The sequence below is a fragment of the Microcaecilia unicolor genome, chromosome 7 (genome assembly GCF_901765095.1).
Source record: "Microcaecilia unicolor chromosome 7, aMicUni1.1, whole genome shotgun sequence".
NCBI lineage: Eukaryota > Metazoa > Chordata > Amphibia > Gymnophiona > Siphonopidae > Microcaecilia > Microcaecilia unicolor.
Genome location: NC_044037.1, coordinates 302,193,778 through 302,218,950, shown reverse-complemented (window position 1 = coordinate 302,218,950; position 25,173 = coordinate 302,193,778). Strand labels below are relative to the sequence as shown.

Below are 25,173 nucleotides of genomic sequence, written 5' to 3'. Positions count from 1 at the left end.
ACTGAACCACTGATCTGCTGTGGGTGGGAGCTGCCAGGATGTGGTGACAGCAGCCTGGGAACTTGGATAAGAGAATCAGCCTGTGCTGGGGAGGGAGAGACAAGAAGAGCCCGACCGCCCCTCCTGCCCGCCGAAGCCAGGACACATCAGAGCTGCACTGATAGAAAATTGGAAACGAAAGTGCTTAATTAGATCAGCAGGAAATGGAGCAATAGCAAAGCAGGTTCCGGATTAAGAGGCAGCGAGGGTGGGGCTCGAGGTTCCACCCCCCCCCCCCCCCAGCCGGAGCAGACGCATCTGCCCAGATCCAGCTGTTGCACCGCTGCCCGGATCCCCAATGCCAGTAAAAGTGCAGGAACGGGGCGGCCCCACCGTGCAAAAGGGGATTTAAAAGCATCTGCAGAAGTCTGACAAGGGAGCAGGGATGCTGCTGCCATGGACTCAGCAACTCCACAGTAAGCCTTTCCTCCTTCCTTTCACTACTACTGGGCTCCTCTTTTACAATAGTGGGGGGTGGGGGTAAAATGATGCACCTTCACATTTCTCGTTCCCTGCTGCTCTTACACATACAAACTGAATTTCATTTGACACTGGCAATATCAGTTAGGGAAGGTCTTGCTTTTTAAACTCAACTGTTTGCTTAGTTCTAATCTGAAGAAGGGTTACTTTTGAAAGCTAATCAATAAAAAAGGTATCAAGTTATTTTCTTTTCTATGTTCTGTTTTATTGCTATGTATTACCTTTAAAGTACCACATTACTTAAACTCAACTAACTATTAAATGTCAGAAATGTATTTTTTTAAATATATTTGAAGCAGAAGGTGTTCTAATCCAGTAGTGAGAACATAAGGACAGAGCCTGGTGGTCTTCTATGGTCTATGTTCCAGAAACACCAAAGAAAGACCATGATCGTCTATAATATCACTTTCATTCTTCTTTTAATCATGAATTTGATAATGAGTGTGGTAGAGACTATAATAAAAAAACAAAATTACAGAGCATATTCAAAAGCATGGATTAATGAGACAAAGCCAACATGGATTTAGTGAAGGGAAATCTTGCCTCACCAATCTACTACATTTCTTTGAAGGGGTGAACAAACGTGGATAAAGGGGAGACAGACGGTTGATATTGTGTATCTGGATTTTCAGAAGGCATTTGACAAAGTACCTCATGAAAGACTCCAGAAGCAATTGGAGAGTCATGGGATAGGAGGTAGAGTTATATTGTGGATTAAAAACTGGTTAAAAGATAGAAAACAGAGAGTAGGGTTAAATAGTCAGTATTTTCAATGGAGAAGGGTAGATAGTGGGGTTCCGCAGGGGTCTGTGCTGGGACTGCTGCTTTTTAACATATTTATAAATGACCTAGAGATGGGAGTAACTAGTGAGGTAATAAAATTTGCTGATGACACAAACTTAGTCAAAGTCGTTAATTCGCAGGAGGATTGTGAAAAATTACAAGAGGACCTTACGAGACCAGGAGACTGGGCGTCTAAATGGCTGATGACGTTTAATGTGAGCAAGTGCAAAGTAATGCATGTGGGAAAGAGGAACCCAAACTATAGCTACGTGATGCAAAGTTTCACATTAGGAGTCACTGACAAGGAAAGGAATCAAGGTGTCATCATTGATACGTTGAAACCCTCTGCTCAGTGTGCAGTGGCAGCTAAGAAAGCAAATAGAATGTTGGGTATTATTAGGAAAGGAATGGAAAACAAAAATGAGGATGTTATAATGCTTTTGTATCGCTCCATGGTGTGACCGCACCTCGAATATTGTGTTCAATTCTGGTCACTGCATCTTGAAACAGGTAGAGTGGAATTAGAAAAGGTACAGAGAAGGGTGACGGAAATGGTGAGGGGAATGGGATAAGTTCCCTATGGGGAAGGGCTGAAGCGGCTGGGGCTCTTCAGCATGGAGAGGGGGCGGCTGGGGGGGAGATATGATAGAGGTCTATTGTTTGCTCTTTCCGAAGGTGCTGGGGGGCCGTGATGAGGCTGCAACGTGGTAGGTTTAAAATGGGCTGGAGAGAATATTTCTTCACTTAATGTGTGATCGGGCTCTGGAGTTCGTTGCCGGGGAGTGTGGTGAGGGCGGTTGGCTTGGTAGGGTTTACAGGGGGTTTGGATGGCTTCCTGGGGGAAGAGTCCTTGGGCCAATATTGAGATGGACTTGGGGAAAGTTCACTGCTTATTTCTGGGATAAACAGCGTAAAATGTACAGTTTTGGGATCTTGCCAGGTACTTGTGGCCGGGATTGGCCACTCTTTGAGGCGGGATGCTGGGCTTGTGGACCTTCGATCTGTCCCAGTATGGCAACACTTATGTACACACATAAACGCCACAATCTGGATAATAATAATTGTGCATTAGCCTGATTTTGGTGTTTGAGTGCATACACAGAATCAAATTGTGTGTCTTTTGCACTTCATGTGGTGACCTTTTTCATGCTGCTTTTAACTCCTAACCCTTACTCACTTGTTCAGTACCCTTATTTTATCATCCCTACCTTAGTAATTCCCTTATCTCTTATTTGTCCTGTTTGTCTGTCCTAATTAGATTGTAAACTCTGTCGAGCAGGGACTGTCTCTTCATGTTCAAGTGTACAGCGCTGCGTACGTCTAGTAGTGCTATAGATGTGCTAAGTAGTAGTAGTAGTAGAGTGTGACTATTGGGCAGACTGGATGGTCCGTTCAGGTCTTTATCTGCCGTCACTTACTATGTTACTATGTAATTGGACAGTAAGATCTTGGAAATTTATTTTGTTTTGTATTTTCACAAATTAATCAAGAATGCTCTTGATAAAGAAAAGATACAAAGAAAAAAGAGTAAGAATATTAACACCATATTACTCAATTATATAGGAAATAAGTAATCTTTCCGATCTCTAGTCCACAACTGAGAGAGAGAACAAGGTACAGTTTCAGGAAATAAGTTTCACTTAAATAAGTAAAGGAAATAGAAGAGAAACTTAGACCATTCATATAATACTCCGGAGTAGATGAAGATATTATTACTGGTTGTGCGGCTGGAGACACCACAGCCCTTGAATCTAAAAAAAGAGGCTAAATGTGTTGGATCATAGAATACTTTCGGTACACATTTACAGGGAAAATTCAACCAAAACAGACCACCCATTTGTAAAACCCTAGGGCGAAGCTTAAGAAAAAGTTGACACCGCTTTTTTTTTTTTTATATTATTATTACATTTGTACTCCACGCTTTCCCACTCATGGCAGGCTCAATGCGGCTTACATGGGGCAATGGAGGGTTAAGTGACTTGCCCAGAGTCACAAGGAGCTGCCTGTGCCTGAAGTGGGAATCGAACTCAGTTCCTCAGGACCAAAGTCCACCACCCTAACCACTAGGCCACTCCTCCACTGTTGCTACTATTTGAGATTCTACATGGAATGTTAATGTTGCTATTCTACTAGCAACATTCCATGTAGAAGTTGGCCCTTGCAGATCACCAATGTGGCTGCGCAGGCTTCTGCTTCTGTGAGTATGTGCAGGACGTCAGACTCACAGAAACAGAAGCCTGCGCAGCCTTCTACATGGAATGTTGCTAGTGGAATAGCAACATTCCATGTATAATCTCCAATAGTAGCAACATTCCATGTAGAATCTCAATAGTAGCAACATTCCATGTAGAATCTCCAATAGTATCTAATTTATTTTTGTTACATTTGTATCCCACGCTTTCCCACTCATGGCAGGCTCAATGCGGCTTACATGGGGCAATGGAGGGTTAAGTGATTTGCCCAGAGTCACAAGGAGCTGCCTGTGCCTGAAGTGGGAATCAAACTCAGTTCCTCAGTTCCCCAGGACCAAAGTCCACCACCCTAACCACTAGGCCACTCCTCCACTATCAACATCTGGGAACATTCTGATCTTCTAGTTCATAAAAAGTTCTTCCCTATGTCGGAAAAATTGCTTTAATACCCAGTCTCTGTCCGGTTGTAACACAAATGCTACTATTAAAGTTGCTGGTTTAATACCCAGCTCATCTTCTTCAATCGTGTGAGATTTAAAACGTCAAAGGAAGCTTCAGCTCCTTCCACAATGGGCTGATTTGTATCTTTCTTTTTATATGGTGACAAATAATATATCTTGGAAACTGGCGGATGTGTTTGTTCAGGAATCTTCAGTATCTCCAGTAAAGGTAGTAAGAGGAGCTATTGATGGTATTTTAGGAAAGTTTATCAAGCGCAAAGTGTTAGCTCTCTGTTTATTTTCCGAGTTTTCAATTTTTTATTGCAACAATTTATTTTCCTTTATTAGACTCACATGAACTTGTTGAAGATGATCTATTTTACCCATAAAATAAGCAATGCACGACCCATCAAACTTCCGGAAATCATTGAAAACCAACTTGTTCAAACAGGCATACCCCAATGATCCAACTGAAACGCCTGAACCCTGCAACGCAACGAAATTAATACTCGAACTGGGCATAACTCAACTCTTCCACCTTGATTCCCTAATGTGTTTGTCACTTATGAACTTTTACCATAATATTACTCTGTTTTTGTTATACCGGAATTGGCGATCGCCATCACGGTACTATGTAAGCCGCATTGAGCCTGCAAATAGGTGGGAAAATGTGGGATACAAATGCAACAAATAAATAAAATATTAGATTCAATATTTTTTCAACAGTTATAACTTTTGTTTCCAACATAGCTATTTTTTTCTAGAGGAGCCTCAGAGCATTGACTCACAGAAATCAGTTTTTGTGAAAAAGAGGTTTTCAGACCCCAAAGAGTTTCCCATATGGTGTCAAGGGTGATCGTTTGAGGTTTCTCAGGAAATAGGACTTACTGAGAGATGCAAATTCCGTCTCCATTCCTTCCAAGGGCTGGACCTCTCCTGCCGCTTTGGAGTCCAACAAAACACTGACTCCTGCCCGCACCTCCGCCTCCTGGGTGAAAAAAGCCGGCGCTCCTGTACCGCGACCTGCCCCCGCAACAGGAAGCATTCCCTGAGCGTCATCACACGGGGCCTTCGATGCACGTCATGGGTCTAACGCCGGCATAGGTGGTGGATTCCGAAGGTCATGGCTAAGCGAGGTGACAATCTCAGGCTGGAGGAGTGGGTCACCTCCCACCGCTCCCTCCAGCAGCGAGGAATCTTGCCCCAAGGTACGTCCAGTGGCAGTGAAGCGGTCCATCAGTCCAACCTTCAGTAGTGCAGGTTTTGCGGGGCCAACACGCTGCTTACCCCTCCCCTTAGGCATAAAAATCGGAAAGACGGTTTCAAAGACAATGGAGGTAGGAAAGAGAGGGTCGCTTCCTGCGTTCTCTTCAAGATGCCATCTTGTCTCAAGATCTTGGAAATTAAATTTGTCTGGTTTCTGTGAGGAACAGAGTGGGAGAGCCAAGGCATCAGGGGAAGAGAAAGCAGGGCTGCACTGTGGGGAGGGGAAGGAGAGGGGAGAGTGGGAAAAAAGATGGGGATGCATGGGTGAGCTTTCTGGGAACTGGGGTAGAAGAGGGAGTGAAGACAGAGAATGAAGGGAAGGGAGCGAGGATCCCAGGATGTGAGGAGGAGGAAGGGGTGAGGGAGAAACGGACCCTTATAGGATAGAGAGGATTTAGGGGAAATGACCTTGATGAGGTAGATGGAAGGAGAGGCTCATGGATACAGGGAGAAGAGGAGGTGAGAACTGGGGATTGGTGGTGGGGGGGGGGGGGAGAACATTGGGAATGTATGAGGGCAGGAAGAGGGAAGGGACCAATCTTCAAATATTCATAAAGAAACAGTGGAATCCAATATAATATTAAGGCAACTATAATATTCCATTTCGTACTCAGTGTAAGGTAAATGCTCACTTTTCAGCTGTTTATAATCTCTCCAACATTAATCAATTCAATATTTTAGTTTACTCAAAGCAATAAAGAAATGGGAGGAAACGCCTCAGAGCTCAGTTCGGGGTGGGAACCCCCCCCCCCCCACACACACACACACATATCCTCACAGACCTAAATAGAGAGCGGTAATTTTGAAGAGCTGAACAGCCGAAGTCAAAATTTAGGTGGTCCTGAACACCCTGAAGCAGCATTGTTCATGCAAAAACTGTGGCCAACATCGGTGGGACCTTTCCACGATGCAATAAGGCTCTTGGTCTGGAAAATTCTTTATTGAATTTCAGATAAGTTTTTTTGATAAAAATTTGTTTATACAGTGCTAATTTATAGTCTGTTGACTAATATTTATATATGCGCGATTAAAAGATTTAATCATTTTAGTAGGTTGGAGGTTTTTATGCCTATGAGGAGGCCCATTTGAGGACGTGAGGGTCCCAGATTGGGTTCTGAGGCTTTTCCTCCCGTCTCTTTATTGTTTTGAGTAAACTAAAATAGTGAGTTGATTGTTGGAGAGATTACAAGCAGCTGACGATTAAGCATTTATCTTACTCTGGGTGGGAAGTGGAATATTAGTTGCCTTGAAGAGGGAAGGGACCCCAGGATGGGAGAAGGAGGAAGAAAGGGGAGGGGAAGAGGACCTGATTGGGGTGAAGCGTGAAAAGACCCATATAGATTGGAGGGTGATGGAAAGGGTATAGGGATAAATGACCTCTATAGGGTAGAGGGAAGGAGAGAGTGGACCAGGGATAAAAACTGTGATTGACAGAAGGGGAAGAGAAAATTGGGGATTGGGGGGGGGGGGGGGGAAGAAAGAGGGAGGATAGGAGATAGGATGGAAGGAGATGCAGAGAGATGACTGGGTATTATGTGGAGGGAGAGGAAGAGGGTTATTGATAGGAAAGAGAGAGAATCTCAGATGGAGGCAGGGGTAAGGGAGAGAAATCCAGCCAGATGATGGAGGGATAAGAATAGGAGAGGGGGGGAGGGGGAGGAATGGAGAATAAAAAGCATGGAAGAACAGGAAAATGCAGAAAAAGAGAAGAAAGAGAAAGCGTTATAATATTCACTCTGAGGGAAAGAGAAAATGAAGGAAAGGAGAGACCTGAAGCATAAAAGGGAAAGAGATACCAGAAAGAATGAGGACACAGAGAAGTTACGCTGAAATCTTCTGCTCAGTGTGTGGCGGAGACGGCCAAAAAAGCAAACAGGATGCTAGGAATTATTAGGAAAGGGATGGTGAATAAGATCGAATATACTATAATGCTTTTGTATCGCTGCATGGTGTGTCTGCACCCTGAGTACTGTGTTCAGTTCTGCTCACCGAATCTCAAAAAAGATATAGCGGAATTAGAAAAGATTCAAAGAAGAATGACCAAAATGATGGATAGAACTCCTCTCGTATGAGGAAAGGCTAAAGAGGGTAGGGCTTTTCAGCTTGGAAAAGAAACGGATGAGGAGAGATATGAATGAGGTCTACAAAATCCTGACTGGTGTAGAACGAGTAAAAGTAAATCGATTTTTTACTCGTTCCAAAAGTACAAAGACTAGGGGACACTCGAGGAAGTTACATGGAAATACTTTAAAAAAATAGAAGGAACTATGTTTTCACTCAAAGAATACTTAAGCTCTGGAACTCTTTGCCGGAGGATGTGGTAACAGCGATTAGCGTATCTGGGTTTAAAAAAGATTTGGACAAGTTCCTGGAGGAAAAATCCATAGTCTGTATTGAGATGGACATGGGGAAGCCACTGCTTGTCCCGGGATTGGTAGCATGGAATGTTGCTACTCTTAGGTACTTGTGACCTGGCTTGGCCACTGTTGGAAACAGGACACTAGGCTAGATGGACCATTGGTCTGACCCAGTATGGCTACTTTTTTGTTCTTATGCTGAATTTGCACAAGAACTTTAAACCATAACACGATACATAACACACAACCATTGCAAATGTTTTAGAACAGGGGAGATATTGCTGATATGTGCTCTTTAATGAACTCTGTGAAAGGCTTCACTTAACGCAAGACTGTCTCTACTTCAGGAAGCCAGTGAAAGCTTGGCTCTTCCACCAGGCCTTTAACGGAAGAAGTGAATGACACTGGCTACACATACTATAGCAGGACATGTTTATCCACTCCTACCACTAGCTAAGATAATTCTTCTTCACTCAACGTGAGATTAAACTCTGGAATTCGTTGCCAGAGAATGTGGTAAAGGCGGTTAGCTTAGCGGAGTTTAAAAAAGGAAAAGAAAACGTCCATAGACCGTTATTAAATGGACTTGGGGGAAATCCACTATTTCTGGGATAAGCAGTATAAAATGTTTTGTACTTTTTGGGGATCTTGCCAGGTATTTGTGTCCTGGATTGGCCACTGTTGGAAACAGGATGCTGGGCTCTATGGACCTTTGGTCTTTCCCAGTATGACAATACTTATGTACTTATGTAATGTCCAAGCACCTTTCTGACCTCATTTGCAACTCTCTTTATCTAGTCCCTTATTTTCTTACTCCCATTACTCTATCTTATCTATCTATATGTTCCATCTTTGCTCACACCCTATGTTGTCTATTAAAATGTTTTATTGTGCATTGTGTTGGCATTGCAATGTAGCATACTATGCCATACTTTGTATTTTTGTTTGAATATTTTTACAGCTGTAATGGTCTATTGCTTATGTTTGACTTATTCTTGCTGTACACCGCCTTGAGTGAATTCCTTCAAAAAGGCGATAAATACACCCCTAATAAAATAAATAAGGCATGGAATGAACACGGAGGAACATTATTTAGAAAACAGATGGTAGAAAACAAAAATAAATTAAAAAAAACCCTTCAATGACTGCAGGGAGCGGATGTGGGAGTGACACTTGGACGGCTGCTCTGGCTGTAAATAACTCAGGCCGCTGCCAGGCAGACTTTGTGGGCCTGTGGCTGTGTATGGCAATCCGGTTTAGGATAGGCTGGAAAGGGCTTCAGTGGCAACTTCAGTAGCTGGAACCGAGGAGAGTGCTGGGCAGACTTTTATGGTCTGAGTCCTGCAAATGACAAGACAGATTTGGATAGGCTGGAACGAGCTTTGACGGCTTCTCCAGTAGGTGGAACATAAGGACAGAGCCAGACAGACTTCTACGGTCTATGTCCCGGAAACGCCAAAGAAAGACTCATGATAAAGTATATAATATCACATTCATTGTTGATGTAATCATGACTTGAGAATGAGTGAGACTTTTGGGCAGACTGGATGGACCTTTCAGGTCCTTATCTGCCGTCACCTACTATATAATCCAATCCAAATCCAATCCCCAGACTTTGATGGACGAAGCAAGCAACTAATTAGATAGTTACACACATGAGGACTAAATCAGCTGCACTTACGGAAGAAGGACTTTGCGTAGACACGTCTTTTATGAATCCAGGGACAATTTTCAGCATGAAGGGAGTAGCCTCATAGCTAGTGTAGTGGCCTGAGATTCAGGGAAATGGGCGTCAATTCCCAGTGCAGCTTCCCAGGGCTGTGCCTAGGGTCTCTGATGCCCCCCTGCAGACTATCAGTTGGCGTCCCCCCCCCCATGAAAATGATCGCTCACCACTTGCCACACTGCCAGGAATTGTCAGCAATATTCTTAGAAACAAATTGCTATACATTGCAAAATAAGATAGCAGATGTAAATTCTCAAAGTGGACATATTCCAAACACTAAAATGAAAATAAAATGATTTTTTCTACCTTTGTTGTCTGGTGACTGTTTTTCTGATTGTACTGGCCCAGTATCCGATTCTGCTGCTATCTGTCCTCTTAACTCCGTTTCCAGGGCTTCCTTTCCATTTATTTCTTTCCTTTCCTCCTTTCTTCTTCATTTCTGGTCCTCAGCTTCTGCCTATTTTCTTCATCCGTGTGCAGTTTTTCTCCTTTCTTCCTTTTCCCTCATTTCATCTCTTTCATCTCTATTCCCTCCCCTCTATGTCCAGCAATTTCTCCTCTTTCCCTGAGCCCTGTCCTCCCATCCATGCCCATCCATGCTCCTCTGTCCCCTGCCCCCTCCATCCATTCCTATCTAGCAATTCCTCTCTCTCCCTGAGCCCTGCCCTCCCATCCATGCTCCTCTGTCCCCTCCATTCATCCCTATCCAGCAATTCCCCTCTCTCCCTTCCATGAACCCTGCCCTCGCATTCATGCTCCTTTCTCCCCTGCCCTCCTGCTCCCATGTCCCAACTACCCACCCTCTTCTCCCCCCCAACATCCCTTTCCTTTTTTTTTCTTTTAAATTTATCTCCGTCCAACAGCGCAGGCACAGCGTCAGTGAAGGAGGCGGCACTCCCGACGTGTCTAGCCTTCCCTTTGCTCAGTGTCCCGCCTTCTTCTGATGTCATTTCCTTGATGTCAGAAGAAGGCGGAACACTGAGCGAAGGGAAGGCTAGACACGTCGGGAGCACCGCCTCCTTCACTGATGCTGTGCTGCCGGATGGAGGTAAATTTAAAAGGAGAAAAAAAAGGAAAGGGATCTTGCGGGAGAGAAGAGGGCAGGCAGTTGGGCAATGGGAGTGGGAGGGTGAGGTAAGCATGCTGCGACGGTGTCCCCCAGAGGATGGTGCCCCCCTGCCGTGCATACCCCGCTTACCATGTTGGCACGGCCCTGCAGCTTCCTGTGACTCTGGGCAAGTCACTTAACCTTCCATTGTCCCAGGTACAAAACAGGAAGCACCTCTATATAATATGTAAACTGCTTTGATTGGAACCACAGAATGGCAGTATATCAAACTCCAAAATGTTTCTATGTAAACTGCTGCTTATCTTATCTCACCTCTGATTACTATGTCATAATACACACTGTTATATGAATATTTTTACAGCTGTCATTTTCTATTGTCTACGACTAGGTTATTCTTGCCCCCTTGGGTGAATTTCTTCAAAAAGGTGGCAAAAATTCCAAAGAAACGTTTTTTAAACCTTTCGCTCACGGACCCCCCTCTGTATTATGTCGCATCTGAGCATCTGTCATCCCTCTAATCTACCTTCTTTAACTTGAAGAATTCATTTGGTTCTCACTAAGGCTCCCTTTTGATAAGCTGCAGTGAGCAGTAATGCGTGCTTACGACAGCAAAACATGGCTTACCGTGGGGTGCGCTGAGGCATCGCACGTTCTACCTTGCGCTAAAAAAATAACATAGATTTTTTTTTAGCGCTGGGAGTGGGTCTGGGGGTGGAGAGTGGGCGTGTTCTGCGCTAATCAGGTACCGCAGCTACATTGCCGTGCACTAACCAATTAGCAACAGGTGGCAGTAGGGGACTCCCACGCTAATGAGCACATGGTAATGGAAAAATTAGCGCATGGCCATTAATACAGAAAATATAAAAATTGGCCATTTAATCCCAGTGTGAGTTGGGAATGATCTGCGTAAGGATGCTTTAACACCATTTTTTTTACTGCAGTTTGGTAAAAGGGCACCTAAATATCACATGGGGTGAGTAGTCAGGAAAGAACCCCCCCCCCCCCCACACACACACATGAGTATAACTTATATGGTCTGTGCCCTGAAAAGGACAGGTACAAATCAAAGTAGGGTATACACAAAAAGTAGCACATATGAGTTTATCTTGTTGGGCAGACTAGATGGACCATGCAGGTCTTTTTCTGCCGTCATTTACTATGTTACTTATGTTACTATTACACAGACAGAGTAAAGTAACAGGAAAAAGGCAGCAAGGAGGCTGTGCTGATATATAAATGAGGGAAACGTCCTCTGGACAGCTGTTACATCCCTCCCTCACTCCTCTGTTACATCTTTCACATCTCTTGGCTGCCTGGATGGCTGTTGCACCCTTCCTTCTTCTGTAATGGGCCCATGATCAGAATCAAACGCAGGCGCTAGAGGCTGTTAGCGCCATACTAGCGCCTGCGTTTGCTACCGCCCCATGATCAAAGCCCCCCCCCCCCCGAGCATGTGAAACAATGCGCTCGCAGGCTCTGAACGCAACTAGCATACAAATGCATGCTAAACCTATTCGTCCCCAATGATCAGCAATCAGCGCGCCAAAGATTGGGTTTGCAGACCATTGGGGAGGAATGGTGAGCCCTGTCCAGCATGCATTTGTATGGTAGCAGGCCCCCATTCCCCCCAATGCAGCAGCAGCCCCCTGCAGGAACCCCGACCTGACCTCTCCCCCCCCCTCGCAGTGACAGGGGGGCTGGATGTCTGGCAGACCTTCGGTCCCCCGACCCCCCCCCCGACACAGGTTCAGGGGGGCTGGAGATCTGGTGGGTTTCCAGCCTCCCTAACTTCCCCCCCCCCCCAGCATTCCTCAGGTGTCCCTGGTGGCCCAGTGGGATGCGGGTCAATTCCCCCCCACCCCCACACCTGGTGATCTAGCAGCCCTTCCCCACCCCCCTACCTTCAGTTGGAGGAGGGAAGTGGCCTCCCTCCTCTTCCATTGGCGCCACCTCAAAAATGGCGATGCCCAGCCCTGCCAAGTGCGGGGCTTTACACCATATAAGGGAGAAACCCCCACACTTTTACCCTATGATCAGAGAGAATTGCGTGCTTAAATTTGCATGCAATTATCTCTGATCATAGGGGCAGTAAAGCCCCGTGCTGTTCGAGTGCTATTTTTAGAGCACTGGGGGCTTTTGATCATCTGCCCATAACTGCTCTTTTCTCTATCCTCATACATCTTTCACATTTCTTGGCAGCCTGGATGGTTGTTGCACCTCTCACTACTCTGAGCAGTGTTTTCTTCTCTATTCTCATACTTATTTCACAACTGTTGGCGACCTGGACAGTTGTTGCATCCCTCAGTCCTCTCGTCTCATACCTCTAGACAGCCTGTATGGTTGTTACACCCCCTGTCTCTGCTAAAACCTGTCGTTTCTTTCTCTATAATATCACCCAAATTCACCCTTTCCTTTCTGAGCACACTACCAGAACCCTCATCCACGCTCTCATCACCTCTCGCTTAGACTATTGCAACTTGCTTCTCACAGCCTGGTCTCCCACTTAGCCATCTCTCCCCTCTTCAATCTGTTCAAAATTCTGCTATACGACTAATATTCCACCAGTGTCGTTATGCTCATATTAGCCCTCTCCTCAAGTCACTTCACTGGTTTCCTATCCGTTTCCGCATTCAGTTCAAACTCCTCTTACTGACCTATAAGTGCATTCACTCTGCAGCTCCTCAGTACCTCTCCACTCTCATCTCTCCCTACATTCTTCCCCGGGAACTCCGTTCACTGGGTAAATCTCTCTTATCTGCACCCTTCTCCTCCACCGCTAACTCCAGACTCCGTTCCTTTTATCTTGCTGCACCATATGCCTGGAATAGACTTCCTGAGCCAGTACGTCAAGCTCCATTTCCGGCCGTCTTCAAATCTAAGCTAAAAGCCCACCTTTTTGATGCTGCTTTTAACTCCTAACCCTTATTCACTTGTTCAGAACCCTTATTTTATCATCCTCACTTTAATATTCCCTTATCTCTTGTTTGTCCTGTTTGTCTGTCCTAATTAGATTGTAAGCTCTGTTGAGCAGGGACTGTCTCTTCATGTTCAAGTGTACAGTGCTGCGTACGTCTAGTAGCGCTATAGAAATGATAAGTAGTAGTAGTATAACTCTTGTCCTCTGGTATTTTGTGGAAGAGCCCTGCTACCTTCACTAATCCTTCTGCTGGTTTCTCTCTACGTAGTGATACACGGTCCTCCGCTTTTGCGGTGCTCCGTCAGAAATTTAGCTTTGCCATGCTCCTCAGAAGGCCGAGACTTATGCCCCAGGCAATAGGAAATAGGTAGAGGCTGAGATCCGCATTGTTCTCAGAAGAGAGAAAGAGGGCAGGTTCTTTCTGTCTGTAATCATCTGGTTATAATGATATAATTTTTAATCCTCCTTTATAGCCATGTGCTGTAAACGATCAGGACGCTTTCTCCTGCACGATGTTTATAGCTCTCACTGCTAGCATGACCACACTGATATTTTTACTGTCAGTCCCGCAGCTTCCATTTGGATCTCCGTTGCCATAATTCTGTGGAGGTGGTTACATCTGTGTAACTAAAGCACCATTAACCCCTGTCTTTATTGATTCCCAGCTATAGCAATTCCTATTTTTACCTTCAATAAAGAGCATGATTTTCTTCAGCTTTGCTTTTATGGAGCTAAATGCCTTTAACAAATGCCAGAGGTTAAAAAAGGAAAACTTGGCTTCTCATACATAACTACTTATAAGTCTACCAGTTTCGGACACCCTGAAAATCCTCAGAGTCACCATTGATCGACATCTAACACTTGAGAACCATGCAAATAACATAACCAAAAAGATGTTTCATTCAATGTGGAAACTAAAAAGAGTTAGACCATTTTTTCCAAGGATTGTCTTCCGCAATCTGGTACAATCAGTCATCTGGACTACTGTAACTCACTCTACGCTGGTTGTAAAGAGCAAATACTCAAAAAAAACTCCAGACAGCTCAGAATACGGCAGCCAGGCTAATACTCGGCACACCAAAATACGAAAGCGTGAAACCCTTACGAGAAAATCTACACTGGCTCCCACTAAAAGAACGCATGACGTTCAAACTTTGCACTTTAGTCCATAAAATCATCCATGGTAACGCCCCAGCCTACATGTCAGATCTAATAGAACTACCACCCAGAAATGCAAAACAATCTTCCTGTACACCCCTTATTCTTCATCCTCCCAGGTGTAAGGGTTTGAAATACAAATCAATGCATGCATCTACCTTTTCCTTTACGAGCACGCAGCTCTGGAATGCGCTGCCACGTAACTTGAAAACGGTCTATGAACTGACCAATTTTCGCAAACTATTGTTTGATTTCTATTGATAACCTTAAGAGTGGACTAACACGGCTACCACACTCCTCTACGCAAACTATTAAAAACCTATCTCTTCGAAAAGATATATCACAAAGATCAACATGTATAACTGTATAACCTTTTGAACTTCTAGTACTGTCTTATAATGTCTTTTGCTTTAACACCATCATGTAATTCACCACCATGTAACACAACCCCTCTGTAAACCTAATGTATATTCACTTCTATTTCCAGTACCCATGATGTATTGTAAGCCACATTGAGCCTGCAAAGAGGTGGGATAATGTGGGATACAAATGCAATAAATAAATAAATAAATACTGGGACAGACCGAAGGTCCATCAAACCCAGCATCCTGTTTCCAACAGTGGCCAATCCAGGTCACACATACCTGGCAAGATCCCAGAAAAAGCTCAATACATTTTATGCTGCTTATCCCAGAAATAAGCAGTGGATTTTCCCCAAGTCCATTTTAATAATGCTCTACGGACTTTTCCTTTAGGAAGCCATCCAAACCTTTTTTAAAACCCCGCCAAGCTAACTGCTTTTACTACATTCTCTGGCAACGAATTCCAGAGTTTAATTACACACTGAGTGAAGAAATATTTTCTCCGATTCGTTTTACGTTTACTACTTTGTAGCTTCATTGCGTGCCCCCTAGTCCTAGTATTTTTGGAAAGAGTAAACAAGCGATTCACGTCTACCCGTTCCACTCCACTCAGTATTTTATAGACCTCTATCATATCTCCCCTCAGCCGTCTTTCTCCAAGCTGAAGAGCCCAAGCCGTTTCAGCCTTTCCACATAGGGAAGCCGTCCCATCCCCTTTATCATTTTTGTCGCTGCTCTCTGTACCTTTCCTAATTCCACTATATCTTTCTTGAGATGTGGTTAATCAGTTTATCAGTTTTTAAGGCAGTTCTAGCAGCTCTGTGATTCTTGGAGAAAGCTGGAGTCTTGGTAGGTTGTGATACCTGCAGTGGAACCCTCAAAAGGTGGTATACCACAGGACTCGGCAGTTCGTGGCATGAAGACCTCCATCTTGGCAGCGACACACAGATTCCTGTTGAATGTCAGCAAAGTGACTATTGTCAAATGTCAAGGGCTGGTAATCTCATCCATTGTGAGATTGGTGCTACTAGCTTGCAAGTTATGACGGTGTGTTTGATGCCAGCGTTGGAGAGGCAGCTGTGGGTCATGAAAGCATCATGCCAGGTGGGTGATAGGGACTGCATGTTATCAGAGATCAGCCCCCAAATATGTTACCATTTGAAGTGCTTGATTGATCTGCAATTGGCTCTTAAGATGAATGCTTTTACCCTTCCTTGTCATACCGCGCCAGTGTCTTTTCGATCCATCCATACAAATCAACTTATGCATCCAGCTTCTCCTACATAAGCACACAACTGTGGAATGCACTACCGAAAGCTGTGAAAACAACGTACGACCATCTCAACTTCCGGAAATTACTAAAGGCCAACCTGTTCAAAAAGGCATACCCTACTGACCCAACTTAAGTGTCTGAACCCTGCAACACAATGTAACTGAAGCTCGTAATGAACACTAGAACTCTTCTTCTCTACGATTCCCAATGTGTCTTACTTATGAACTTTATTCGACTATAATATCACTTTGTATTTGCTTCTCTACCAGAGTTGGCAAACGCCTTTACGCTACTAGTTGGGCAGACTTATACGGTCTGTGCCAGAGCTGGTGGTGGGAGGTGGGGCTGGTGGTTGGGAGGCGGGGATAGTGCTGGGCTGACTTATACGGTCTGTGCCAGAGCCGGTGGTGGGAGGCGGGACTGGTGGTTGGGAGGCAGGAAATACTGCTGGGCAGACTTATACGGTCTGTGCCAGAGCCGGTGGTGGGAGGCGGGGCTGGTGGTTGGGAGGCGGAGATAGTGCGGGGCAGACTTATACGGTCTGTGCCAGAGCTGGTGGTGGGAGGTGGGGCTGGTGGTTGGGAGGCGGGGATAGTGCTGGGCAGACTTGTACGGTCTGTGCCAGAGCCGGTGGTGGGAGGCGGGGCTGGTGGTTGGGAGGCGGGGATAGTGCTGGGCAGACTTATACGGTCTGTGCCCTGAACAGCATAGGTACAAATCAAAGTAGGGTATACACAAAAAGTAGCACACATGAGTTGTCTTGTTGGGCAGACTGGATGGACCGTGCAGGTCTTTTTCTGCTGTCATCTACTATGTTAGTGTTTTGTTGGGATCCCCCTGGGGAAGAGGGGAATGAGGAGAGATTGCAGGTTTTTTAGCACTCAGAGGGGGTGTGTGATCTCAAATGTTCACGGCTCTCTTGGCAATTGAAATCTGGCAGAAAATTAAATAAGGAAAGGGAAATGGGACTTGATATACTGCCTTTCAGTGGTATTTTGCAACTACATTCAAAGCAGTTTATATATATTCAGGTACTTATTTTGTACCAGGGGCAATGGAGGGTTAAGTGATTTGCCCAGAGTCACAAGGAGCTGCAGTAGGAATTGAACTCAGTTCCCCAGGATCAAAGTCCACTGTACTAACCACTAGGCTGCTCCTCCACTCATTCCACCAATAAGAGCCAACCTCATCAGTGATGTCACAATGGCTTGATTGCCCAATACAGTTCCCCAGGATCAAAGTCCACTGCACTAACCACTAGGCTACTCCTCCACTCATTCCACCAATAAGAGCCAACCTCATCAGTGATGTCACAATGGCTTGATTGCCCGATACTTGGCTCACTTCTGATATTGTGATGTCATAAGAGAAAGGGGGAAAGGGAAATGGGACTTGATATACTGCCTTTCTGAGGTTTTTGCAAGGTTTACATATATTCAGGTACTTATTTTGTACCAGGGGCAATGGAGGGTTAAGTGACTTGCCCAGAGTCACAAGGAGCTGCAGTGGGAATTGAACTCAGCTCCCCAGGATCAAAGTCTACTGCACTAACCACTAGGCTACTCCTCCACTAGCAACATTTCATGTGGAAGCCTGCCCTTGTGGCCGCGCAGGCTTCTGTTTCTGTGAATCTGACGTCCTGCACGTACGTGCAGGACGTCAGACTCACAGAAAGAGAAGCCTGCGCGGCCGCGTTGCTGATCTGCAGGGGCAGGCTTCTACATGGAATGTTGCTAGTGGAATGGCAACATTCCATGTAGAATCTCAAATAGTAGCAACAGAATCTCCAATAGTTTCAACATTCCATCTAGCATCTCAAATAGGGAAAGGGAAATGGGACTTGATATACTGCCTTTCTGAGGTTTTTGCAACTACATTCAAAGCAGGTTACAAATATTCAGGTGCTTATTTTGTACCAGGGGCAATGGAGGGTTAAGTGACTTGCCCAGAGTCAGAAGGAGCTTCAGTGGGAATTGAACTCAGCTCCCCAGGATCAAAGTCCACTGCACTAACCACTAGGCTACTCCTCCACTAGCAACATGCCATGTAGAAGCCTGCCCTTGCAGATCACCAGTGCGGCCGGCCGCACAGGCTTCTGTTTCTGTGAGTCTGAAGTCCTGCAGTTTGCTGATCTGCAAGGGCAAGCTTCTATATGGAATGTTGCTAGTGGAATAGCAACACTCCATGTAGAATCTCAAATAGGGAAAGGGAAATGGGACTTGATATACTGCCTTTCTGAGGTTTTTGCAACTACATTCAAAGCAGTTTATATATATTCAGGTACTTATTTTGTACCAGGGGCAATGGAGGGTTAAGTGACTTGCCCAGAGTCACAAGGAGCTGCAGTGGGAATCAAACTCAGTTCCCCAGGATCAAAGTCCACTGCACTAACCACTAGGCTACTCTTCCACTCCACTACGTCAGTAATCCAAAAACTAGGGTTTTCTCAAACATCCAACCAGAAGTTCCTGCTGCTGCTGCTGGGAGCTTGTATTTTGTGCAGTACGCCAAGGAGTTCATTTTCAAAAGAGAAAAACGTCCAAAAAGTGGCATAAGTCTGCATTTGGAGGTTTTTCTTACAAAAACGTCCAAACTGGTATTTTTGAAACCAATTTTTAGACGTTGTCCAATGAAGTCCATCAGAAGTGTGTTCTAATCACAAGGGTGTGTGTTAAGAACGGGATCTGGGCATTCCTAACACTTGAGCATTTTTCAGCCAAAATGGAACAAAACAAAACCATCCAGGACTAAAACTAAGATGTTTTGAGCTAGACCTGTTTTTATATATATTTATTATTACATTTGTACCCCGCGCTTTCCCACTCAAAGCAGGTTCAATGCGGCTTACATAATAATAAGGATTACAGAGTATTGATAGAGACAATGTAAGATATTTGTAGCAGAATAATAAAAAGAGGTAGGTGGGTAGAAATGGGTAAGGGTGAAGGGAATAAGAGAGACATGAATAAGGGCTAAGTGAGCATTGGGGGGGGTGGATGGGTAGAGGAGATGGGACAGGGAATAAGCGTAGGGAGATTTGGTGGGAGATGTAGTCTGGGTCATTGTCGTTGTCACCTGGATATGTGTTGGGTAGATGGGTCATAGGATTAAATTGGCAGATTTGGTGGGAGATGTAGTTTGGGTCATTGTCATTGTCACCTGGATATGTGTTGGGTAGATGGGTCATAGGATTAAATTGGCAGATTTGGTGGGAGATGTAGTCTGGGTCATTGTCATTGTCACCTGGATATGTGTTGGGTAGATGGGTCATAGGATTAAATTGGCAGATTTGGTGGGAGATGTAGTCTGGGTCATTGTCATTGTCACCTGGATATGTGTTGGGTAGATGGGTCATAGGATTAAATTGGGTTATATGTGTAGGCTTGCTTGAACAGATGGGTTTTTAGTGATTTCCGGATGGGGTAGATAGTCGCTGATTGATCGGATGGGTCTGGGGAGTGCATTCCAGAGTTGGCTGCCTATGAAAGAGAAGTTGTATCCATAGTAGGTTTTGTACTTGAGTCCTTTGCAATTGGGGTAATGTAGGTTGAGGTAAGTTTGCAAAGTTTTAGACATGTTTCTGGAGGGAAGGTTTATCAGATTGAGCATATAGCCCGGAGATTCACCGTGGATAATCCTGTGGATTAATGTGTGGACCTTGAAGTTGATTCGTTCTCTGATAGGGAGCCAGTGAAGTTTTTCACGAAGAGGTGTTGCGCATTCAAATCGTTATTTGCCAAAATGAGTCTTGCTGCTGTATTTATTTTGTTTAACAAATAAGGCACAAAAAGGTGCTCTAAATGACCACTGGAGGGAATCAGGGATGACCTCATAAGTACATAAGTACATAAGTAATGCCACACTGGGAAAGACCAAGGGTCCATCGAGCCCAGCATCCTGTCCACGACAGCGACCAATCCAGGCCAAGGGCACCTGGCGAGCTTCCCAAACGTACAAACATTCTATACATGTTATTCCTGGAATTGTGGATTTTTCCCAAGTCCATTTAGTAGTGGTTTATGGACTTGTCTTTTAGGAAACTGTCTAACCGCTTTTTAAACTCTGCTAAGCTAACCGCCTTCACCACGTTCTCCGACAACGAATTCCAGAGTTTAATTATGCGTTTTTCTCCGATTTGTTTTAAATTTTTTCATCGCATGCCCCCTGGACTGCCCCAAATTGACTGCCCCCATCGTATCGTCTACTCATTTGTCCTTTAGATTGTAAGCTCTTTGAGCAGGGCCTGTCCTTTTATGTTAAATTGTACAGCGCTGCGTAACCCTAGCAGCGCTATAGAAATGTTAAGTAGTAGTAGTAGTAGTAGTAGTGGAAAGTGTGAACAGATGCTTCACATCCACCTGTTCCACTCCACTCATTATTTTATATACCTCTATCATGTCTCCCCTCAGCCGTCTCTTCTCCAAGCTGAAAAGCCCTAGCCTCCTTAGTCTTTCTTCATAGGGAAGTCGTCCCATCCCCGCTATCATTTTAGTCGCCCTTTGCTGCACCTTTTCCAATTCTACTATATCTTTCTTGAGATACGGCGACCAGAATTGAACACAATACTCAAGGTGCGGTCGTACCATGGAGCGATACAACGCCATTATAACATCCTCACACCTGTTTTCCATACCTTTCCTGATAATACCCAACATTCTATTCGCTTTCCTAGCCACAGCAGCACACTGAGCAGAAGGTTTCAGTGTATTATCGACGACAACACCCAGATCCCTTTCTTGGTCCATAACTCCCCTTACTCCCCCAGTGGTCTGCCCCCCCCCCCAATAAATGTGAGTAAAAATAGTACTCACCAGCTTCTATGACAGCCTCGGATGTTATAGCCAGGTCCATTAGAGTAGCATGCAGGTCCCTGAAGTAGTCTAGTGGTGGGTGCAGTGCAATGCAGACAGGTAGACCCAGGCCCATACCATCCCCTACCTGTTACACTTGTGGCGGAAACTATGAGCCCTCCAAAACTCACCAGAAATCCATTGTACCCACATATAGGTATCCCCTTCACCATAGGAGCCAACTTTTCACAATTATTGGGGGTGCTAAGCCCAATGGAAATAACCCCTCCCTGGAGACATACAAGAAAATTTCTTAATATTGGGGGTGCTCAAGCACCCATAGCACTCACAGAGTTGGCTCCTTTGCCCTTCACTCCTAAGGGCTATTGTAGTAGTGTACAGTTGGGGGTAGTGATTTTTGGAGGACTCAGCAGACAGGATAAGGGAGCAACGGTGAGATGTGTTCCTGGGAGCATTTATATGATGTCCTCAGCAGTGCCCCCTAGGGTGCCCCATTGCTTTCCTGGGATGTCTGTGTGGCCAGTCTACTAAGAATGCTGGCTCCTCCTACATCCCAATGAATTGATTTTGTGTGTTTTTCACTTGAATTTTTTTCTTTTTTTTTTCCCCCCCGAAAATGGACCTAAAAGATAAACACACAGAGCACAAAAAGCATCTAGGAAATAGCCATTTTGGGGAAAAAAAGATAGATGTTTTTCTATTTCAAAAATGGCTGTGTTTCCCACTTGAATTTTGGATGTTTTTAGCACAACGTCCAAAGTTCGACTTAGATACCATCTTGACAATGCCCCTGCAAGACTTACCTCTTCAAACAAGCCTACCCAAATGAACCATCCTAACTCTCGAACCTCACTCCACAACACTAGTATTAACCAAACACCAATCCTTTCCCCACATTCCTTACTATTGTCTACTCTATGTAATAATGTCATCTCTGATACTTTGTTTCATACATTGTATTAACTCTGTGTTACTTTGTACCATACCAGTAAGCCGCACTGAACCTGCTATCGAGCGGGAAAGAGCGGGGTATAAATGCTACAAATAAATAAATAAATAAAGTCATCACCTACTTCCTAACAGGGATTCAACATGGAAGCTTTCAACAGCACAAGGAGCTTTTGTAGAGTTACCAGATGGCTCCATGTCATTAGAGAAAAACTAATCCACTCCTGGTGTTACTCTGAGGCTCACATTGGAATGCAAGTCCCAGAGGTAAAATGGGATCAAACCTAAACTGTTCTAAGTGGCAGAAAGACAGTCATCTAGTTAACTTAGCAGTGTAATTACTGGTGACCAAGAAACATGTAACATCCCCTGTGCTCAGACAATCTGAGTTCAAGCACAAGGAAGCATGGGAGCCAACTTTTCAAAATTATTGGGGGTGCGCTAAGCCCAGTGGAAATAACTCCTTCCTGGACGTATACAAGACATTTTGTCAATATTGGGGGTGCTCAAGCACCCACAGCACCCACAGAGTTGGCTCCTATGCAAGGAAGTTAAGTGATGTGCGAAAAGTCAGAGCATAAACAGTGGAGGTGAGGCTGGAACTTGTGTCTCCAGGTTTTACAGTCCTGTGGTTTGAGTTGTTATTAATTAATTCATTTTCTCCCATTCCTTCTGTTGTAGTTGTCCTGGACCTGTATCCGTGGCTAACCAGCGAGTGGCTGAATTTTCCTGGGATGCTTAGTGGAATTCTGACATCAGACCTTTTGGTGTGCAGTGCCGTCTTCTGAAGATAACTCTTGCCCCAACAGTCTTGGTGATCTCAAAGTGACTTCCTCGGCTTGCAAGGACTCAGGATGGAGAACTGTTCAGACCAAGATGGGGAACGTTTCCAGAGAAACCTCATCTTTTACCTCTCAACACCCCTCTCTGCCTTCATCATCCTGGCCAACCTTTTCATTATCGTTGGGATCATCTTCAACAGGAAGCTCCACGACACTGCCAACTACTTCTTCCTCAGTTTGCTCTTTGCCGATTTTCTCACTGGCGTAGCCTTGCCCTTCATCCCTCGTATGAAGTTCTGCAAGGATCTGGACTACCACAGCTGCCTCTTTGTGTACATCTCCCCCAACTTTTTCTTTCTGTCCTTCTTGTCCAACCTCTTGATGGTGCACTATGAGAAATATCTCTGCATCATCTATCCATTGCGTTACCGAAGCTTTTGGGTTCATCGATTTGTGCCTCTGCCCTTGCTGTTGGTGTGGACGGTTCCATTGGTGTTCTCCTGCTTGCCTGTCTTTGGCTGGAACCAGTGGGGGGAGAATTCTACTTGCTCTTATGCACACGTGTTCCCCAATGCCTTCTTGTACTTGGAAATATATGGCTTTCTGATCCCATCCATCTTGGCCATTACCTTCCTTACGATAAAAGTTCTGTCTGTCGCAAGAAGGCAGCTGCAGGACATTAAGAAGCTCCACAGGTCTGTTCAAAGAGAAGGTGCCTTAACGCTAGAGAAGCAAATGGACCTGAGATACGCCAAGTGCATCGCCAGCGTCTCGCTGATATTCCTGGTGTGCTGGGTCCCCTATATCGCCTGCCTGCACGTCTCTGTGCTGGCAATGGAGCAGTATGAAATAAGCCGGCTCACATTCATCATCTTGACTTGCGTGGGCAGCGGCAGTGCTGCCGTCATCCCAGTCATCCTGGGGTTAAGCAATAAGCAGTACACGGCACTGTGGCAGGCTGTCTTCAAGAAGCACTGTGTGTCACGGGGCAAGTCGCAGGAGAAAGGGGCAACCAGACCACAAGACAAGCCCAGCCAGGCTGACACCTTGGACTCTGGCTGAAGCAGCTTCTAGCGGACACACTGTCTTAATACATTTTAACTGATTTAATCACCAGAGTCTGAGTCATGGGGATGGGCTTACCTTAGTAAGTCATGGGGAGGGCTCCACTGTCCTCAGACACGCTGCTCTGGTCCTGGGTTTTACCACACAACACACGTGGACTGGTCCTTCTCTGTCTCAGGCTTGGAGCGTAGGCTGCAGTTCATGCGATGGTGAACTCCGACCTCCGAGCAGAGCATTGTCATGGTGTCATTGTGCTGTTTGGGAAGGGGTGTTTAAATGTTCCCTTGTTAAAGAATGTAGGTCAGTGACCACGAGACCGTGTACCATTAAGGGTAAAGCCCTAGTGACTTGGAACCAGCTTATGGTTCTTTAATCAAATTGTGATGCCAGAGATTGATTCTGTTCCTATCTGTTAGCATAAATGCTGGATTAATTAGTTGGGGGAAGGGAGCGAGATACTGTTATTCAATTTGACTATGTTTTCTGGTTAACAATTGCTGTTAGAGATTTTTTTTCTTTTTTGTAATGGATGAATTATATATTTTTAACAGAAGAGTGGGTCTTCTTCCCATTTATTGATTACTGGTTTGGTGGCTGCATTCACCAACCAGTGACCGCTGAATGATATGCTCTGCTCTCTATTTCACTCCCCTGTGTATTGCAGTTACAGTATCGCTGGATTTGGTTTGGATTGTTCAGGCCGATCCTTTAATTGCTCCCCAAGGAACTCCACGTGGCCAAAAGGTATAAAATAGGATGTGAAACATTTAGCATGCTTTAATGACCGTTGGTGCATACTGGGGCCCTTAATGAGCCAGTAACGTGCTTTTTATACTGGTTGTAGCCGGTTAAGTGAGCACGGACTCCAGCAAGACATGCAAAAAGGGGTTGTGCAGACTCTTTTCCTGTCATGGTAGCAGCTAATGATAATTGTATGCAAAGTTATTTTAATGAGCTAATTACTATTCAAATGTGCATTCAGAGTGATGCTAGCCATTTTCCTAGTGATGCACAGAAAGGACCGCCTATCTTTAAGATGAAATTTTTACGGGTGGTCAGGAGCTGTTGGTACCATTACCCCCTGAAATAGCAGCTGTCTGGATGGCTGAGGAGAACTGCGGCATCTCTAGGGCAAGCCCCCACCCCCCTGCTCGCCAAGCATGCAGGCACAGTCCTTCGCTCTCTCCTTCGCCTCGCTCTCCCTTGCTTCCCTCCCTGCCTGCTTGCAGAGTCAACACCAGCTCCCTGGCTGTACTGCTGCTGAGGGTCACACATCAGATTAGGTAGGACTGGCTGCAGGAAAGTGAGTGTTGCAGAGGAGACAGCTGGTGGCGATAAAAAAAAGGTTTGAAAAATAAAAAGCTACATACTGCTTTCATACATGCAGCTTGTATGTGTCTATGAAAGACATCTGTAGCATAAGCAGAGCAGCCACGCTTGGTGATTGGCTGTTTTGCGCATGCTGGGGTGACTGATTGGCTTCCCCCTTGCTGAGCTGCTCATTT

The 25,173-nt window shown here is 45.1% G+C and overlaps 1 protein-coding gene across 1 annotated transcript; it reads left to right on the top strand.

Annotated features, from left to right (window-relative positions):
- The first annotated feature begins 210 nt into the window (after window positions 1–210).
- Window positions 211–24,193, top strand: GPBAR1 (G protein-coupled bile acid receptor 1). The gene is made up of 2 exons (XM_030209587.1): window positions 211–455; window positions 22,503–24,193. Exon 2 carries the CDS (start codon window positions 22,676–22,678, stop codon window positions 23,663–23,665), a length of 990 nt encoding a protein of 329 aa, XP_030065447.1. The 5' UTR covers window positions 211–455; window positions 22,503–22,675; the 3' UTR covers window positions 23,666–24,193.
- The last annotated feature ends 980 nt before the right edge of the window (window positions 24,194–25,173 follow it).